This window comes from Vigna unguiculata, unplaced genomic scaffold (assembly GCF_004118075.2).
Source record: "Vigna unguiculata cultivar IT97K-499-35 unplaced genomic scaffold, ASM411807v1 contig_539, whole genome shotgun sequence".
NCBI classification, from domain to species: Eukaryota; Viridiplantae; Streptophyta; class Magnoliopsida; order Fabales; family Fabaceae; genus Vigna; species Vigna unguiculata.
In genome coordinates, this window is record NW_021011256.1 from 157,250 (window position 1) to 163,137 (window position 5,888).

Here is a 5,888-nt window from a genome sequence, read left to right on the forward strand (position 1 = left end):
GGTCCAAAACAACCCGGGAATGACATAGACATATACTTGGCACCTTTGATTGAAGACTTGAAGGATATGTGGAACGAAGGTGTAGTGGTGTATGATGGCTATATGGAAGAAAGTTTCCAGCTAAGAGCAATGTTGTTTGGCACAATTAATGATTTTCCAGCATACGGTAATCTATCTGGATATAGTATCAAAGGGAAGTGTGCATGCCCTATATGTGAAGATAATACAGATTGGGTGCGATTGGAACATGGTAAGAAAAATGTTTTTCTTGGTCATCGCAGATTCTTACCTTCAAAACATCGTTATCGAGGGTGGAGAAAAGCGTTTAATGGAAGAATAGAAGAACGTAGACCTCCAGAATTGTTGTTTGGTGATAAAGTTTTTCATAAAGTAAAGAATATAAACAACAAATTTGGTAAAACTTTTGCAGCAGATCTAGTCACATTTGGGTGGAAGAAAAAGTCAATCTTTTTTGAGTTGCCATATTGGAAATCCTTGTATGTTAGACATTTCCTTGATGTTATGCATATTGAGAAAAATGTATTTGATAGTGTGATAGGTACATTGTTGAATGCTCCTGGAAAGTCTAAGGATGGCATCAATGCAAGGTTGGACCTACTTGATATGGGAATTAGAACAGAATTAGCACCAATAAAGAAAGGTAAACGTCAATATCTACCACCAGCAGCTTATACTCTATCTAGAAAGGAGAAATTTGTGTTTTGTAAGTTTTTGCAAGGAGTTAAAGTTCCAGAGGGTTACTCATCAAACATCAGAAACCTAGTATCTATGAAAGATCTAAAACTAAAAGGGTTGAAGTCTCATGACTGTCATATTCTCATGGAGCATTTGCTACCGATAGGCATACGTTCCATTTTACCTAAAAAGGTAAGATGGACCATAACTAAACTATGTTATTTCTTTAGAGCCATTTGTAGCAAAGTGATTGACACTGGAAAATTGCAAGCACTAGAAAGAGAAATTATTGTAACTTTGTGTGAGCTTGAAATGTTTTTCCCACCTTCTTTCTTTGACATAATGGTTCATCTTACCATTCATTTAGTTAAAGAGACACAATATTGTGGGCCAGCATATATGAGATGGATGTACCCAATGGAGCGTTATATGAAGATATTGAAGGGTTATGTGAAAAATCGAAGTCGACCAGAAGGATGTATAGTGGAACGATATATACTTGAAGAAGCTATTGAGTTCTGTACTGATTACCTCTCTAATGTTGACTCAATAGGACTTCCAAAGTCTCGACACTTAGCAAGAACCTCAGAGAGGGGATTACTGGAAAGACTATAATGACCATATCGAGGAAAGATTGGGAACAAGCTCAACTGTATATTCTACACAATGACGAAGAAGTTGAACCATATATTGAGAGACACAAAGCCATGCTAAAAAGATTAAATCCAACTAGGACTGACAGTTGGATAAGTAGAGAACACAATGCAACTTTTATACAATGGCTAAAAAGCCACATTTATGCAGAGTTAAATGTGAACTCCTCTAATATTTCTGACAGATTGAGATGGTTAGCAACTGGTCCAACTTTTCAAGTCTTCTCTTACAGTGCTTATATGATTAATGGGTATACATTTTGTACTAAAGAACGAGATAATCAAAGCACTATGCAAAATAGTGGTGTCACTTTGGTGGCTGAATCTATGCATATCTCAAGTGCTAAGGATAGAAGTCCTATATATGCAAATATGTCGTATTTTGGGGTAATTGAACACATATGGGAGTTGGATTACAAAACATTTCAAATTCCCATATTTGGTTGCAAGTGGGTTGATAACAATAACGGAGTTCGACAAGATGAGGCAGGGTTTATGCTTGTGAATTTTAATAAAGTGGGGTACAAGGATGAGCCATTTATTTTAGCATCACAAGCGCAACAAATATTTTATGTCACTGATCCTGTAGATGTCAATTGGTCAATTGTTTTATTATCCAATAAAATAAATGAGCATCACAATGAAGATATAGAGGACGAAAATACAAATATTGAGGATGATCCTTTATATGACATATCATATGATGATGATCCAATAACAGATGATATCTTGTATAGGAGAGATGACCATGAGGAAGGGATTTGGATAAATCCATCATTTTGTATCAATAAGAAACCTAATCATTTAAAGTTGACTACAAAAAAGAAAAGGTTGGTTTACACGTGTTTTTTTCTTTCGTATGTTACATTTATAACTTTATATTTTTATGTCTTTCCCTTTTTACCGATGCTAACCTTTTTTTTAATCTCTTTTGTTATAGGTAAATGACATCTCATAGTGAAGATAATAATCTTCCTCTTGAGGAAGCAAAATGGAAGAAAGGTGTTGTGATTATGAAGAAAATTATTCGAGCTAGAAGTGAAGGAAGAAAATTAGATGTAATGTATCTATTTGATCCTTTAATATCTTTTACTTTCCAGAAAAATAATATGTGCTTATTCATGATATTAGGTTTCATGGAATGCAAGAGGTCAACCAATTGAACCTGGTGGCACAAACTTCATTAGTTATCTTGGATCCATTGTCCGTTCTAATGTTCCTATAACATGTGATAATTGGAAAGACTTGGCTTTGAGTTCCTATAAGGACATTATTTGGAATGATATACAAGTAAAATATATTATCCTTACTTATTTTAAAGTATGTGTTATGGTTGCCCAAACTTCTTTATGCTAATTTTTTTTCTTTTACAGTTAACTTTTAATGTTGATACATGTCGTAAGAATTATGTATTAAAGGAGGCAGGTAAGTTGCTTAGGACTTTTAGAACTAACTTGGCCAACACTTATCTAAAGGATGAGAATGGAAATTACATAGAGAATCCTCCTACTGAGCCTCTGAGAAGTATGCATCAATGATTAGTGAGGATGTTTGGAAAGACTTTGTTGCAAAACGTATGGATACAAGTTTCCAGGTAATCTATAATATCCAAATGCAATGTATTTATCCTTTGATTCATGTAGATAAGATTACATTTACAATCTTTCTATATAGGAAAAGAGCTTAAAAAATAAGGAAAGAGCATCACACTCTAAGTACCCTTATAGAGGTTCACGTAAGGGGTATGCACGCATAGAACAAGAAATGGTAAGTCAATATATCAATAAATAAACAATACACAACTTGCTTATATGATTTGTAACTAGGTTGATTATATTTCCCAAAACTTAGATAAAGGAATTGGGATCAAATGTTAGTAATATTCCCCGTCAAGAATTATGGAAGCATGCTCGTGTGAATAAGGCTGGGGAAATTGAAAATGAAGATGTTCAGCAAGTTTGGAACAAATGTGTAAGTAATATCTTTTCATATAATATTTGTCTGTGTTTGATATGAGAATAAGTGTGATATGTTTGATTATTGTTTATTGTAGGTAATATTGTCACAAACTATACAGTCAGAAGAGATGAGTAATGCTCGCTCAGACATTCTTGCTCAAGCATTATGTGTCCCAGAGTATCCAGGTCGTGTTAGAGCAACAGGATTTGGAGTCAGTCACAAAGATTATTTTCCGCCCAAAAAGCGTTATACACAACAAGACCATGATGCATTGACTACTCAAATGAAAGACATGGCTGAAAGAATGGCACGGATGGAGAATGAGATTAATTCACTTCGAAAGAAGGACACATCTAATAACATAGAAGAACCTGATATTGGTGTCAATAGTGGCCAAGGGAGTTGCACAATTTCATCAAATAGTTTTCCCGAGGTAACTAACTTTTCTACATTAGCGTAACTTGCTTACGTTAAATTTGTAATAGCTCTCTACATTTGGTCACTTTAAACATTATATCTTATAGTTATATTTTATAATGTAGGGGGTCTCAAGTTGTAAATTGTTTGTATCATCACCATTACTTTGCTTGGTTACCCATGGGAAATTGCATAATGTTAAAGGTGATACACTACATGGTAGATCTCTACCTAATGGTCATGTTAAAGTTAGTGTAGATATTGCTGTGGAGCCAAATGTATCCTTGCCTATACCTAATGCTGATGACGAGATAATGACAATAGGACAAGCAATAGGTACATTTGTGGCATGGCCAATCAATCTTTTACAGGTTGTTGATGCGGTATGCTTGTCAAACCTTATTAATTCATAATTATTTATGAAAATATTTATCTATCACCTAATTTTGTTTAATTGATGATGTTTTAGGATTCCACTCTATCTAAAAAGAAAAAGATTAATAATACGAATGAATCTGTCGCACCTAAAAGAAAATGTCAAGGAAAAATGACTGTTCAACATATTCCTCGTAAAGTGATTCATCCCAATCTTCCTCAATGGTGCAACTACCTCTTTTCATATATGAAATTAAAGCCTACAGAGTCACTTTCCCCAATAGAAATAGAGAAAGACATATTTGGTTTTGATGAACATAAAGAAATCATTAATGCAGAAATTATTGGAGAAATTATTGACTATGCATGGCTTGGTGCAACTACAATTTCTATATATATCGGGTACAATATACTACTTTTTTATAATTGACTTTAATCTTTGGTGAGTAGCTTTTATGATTTTACTAACTTTTAATTCTTATATCTTTCTTTTGTAAGGTACCTATATCAAAATTTCATTAAGCCAAATCATAAGGGGTTCTTCTTTTTATCACCCCAAATAACAACACATGAACTACCAATGAAAGAGAGAATGCAAAAAATAGTGAGTATATTTCTTGACAATGGGGTGATTAATAAGTTTGTTCTTGCTCCTATCAATACAGGGTAATACTTTTTTTCCTAACTTTATCAATAATGTATTATTTTCAAAGTTAGATGCACAAAATCTAATTTTGTTGATGCATTTTCAATTTTAGCCAACATTGGGTCTTGCTCGGAATCAATCTTAAAATGGAGATAATTTATTATCTTGACCCATTGGCGAAAGACATTAATATGAGGCAAGATTTGAAGAAGTTGTTTGACATGTAAGAATCTTCTTAATGTGATTCACATATATATATATATATATATATATATATGTATACTTTTTGTATATATATTTTTTTACTTATGTATGCTTCATTTTTATTATTAACAAGGGTTATACAAACCTACCGAGCTCAAAGAGGGTCTATGGTTTCAAAGTCTAAGTTAAGCAATATCAAATGGACACCAATTAAGGTAGATTACAATTGTGCATTTGAAGATCAAATGATGTTGTTTTATTTGAAGGTTAATACCAATTGTATTGATGTTTTCTAGTGTCCAAAACAATCCAACGGCCATGATTGTGGGTATTACATTTGTCGATATATGAAGGAAATTGTCACATATTGTGAAGGAGGGACAATTCCAATAGATGTAAGTTATCTTAATTATATGTATTATTCATTTGTAGTAGGATTTTGATTGACTAATTTTGTTTTATTTTTCTTTGTTGTAGTATTTTCCTAGTTGCAGATGTCAACAATATTCTGACAATCAAATCATTGAAGTCAGGGAAGATTGGTGTTTTTATCTCATTAGTAAATGTTTATAGGTTAGTTGTATAATTCCTTATATAACAAAATAGGGAAGGTTAGGAATAATGTTTTGTCTAAAGTGTTTTGGCCCCACAGTCTAGCAAATATGGAACATGATGGATGAGTACTACAAATATTAGTTTTTTTTGCTAATTTCTTTCATGTAATATTATACTTTTTTAAAAATATATAAACATCATTAAGTTTTTTTGTGTAACTATGTAAGAATTTCAATGCCCTTTCATTTCAGTTTTGCTTGATTTCATTCGAAGTCTTTATACATGCATGTGAGTCGAAGAATAGAATGAATAAAAAATTAAATAAATTATAATAAACAATAATCAAACCAATACACATCGCTTGTTTTAAAAAATGTTATCTA

General features: G+C 32.6%; 1 protein-coding gene across 1 annotated transcript; it reads left to right on the forward strand.

Annotated features, from left to right (window-relative positions):
* Positions 1 to 4,894: 4,894 nt before the first annotated feature.
* Positions 4,895 to 5,561, forward strand: LOC114172389. Its single transcript, XM_028056876.1, has 4 exons — positions 4,895 to 4,969; positions 5,084 to 5,165; positions 5,247 to 5,345; positions 5,428 to 5,561. Exons 1-4 carry the CDS (start codon positions 4,938 to 4,940, stop codon positions 5,521 to 5,523), a joined length of 309 nt encoding a protein of 102 aa, XP_027912677.1. The 5' UTR covers positions 4,895 to 4,937; the 3' UTR covers positions 5,524 to 5,561.
* The last annotated feature ends 327 nt before the right edge of the window (positions 5,562 to 5,888 follow it).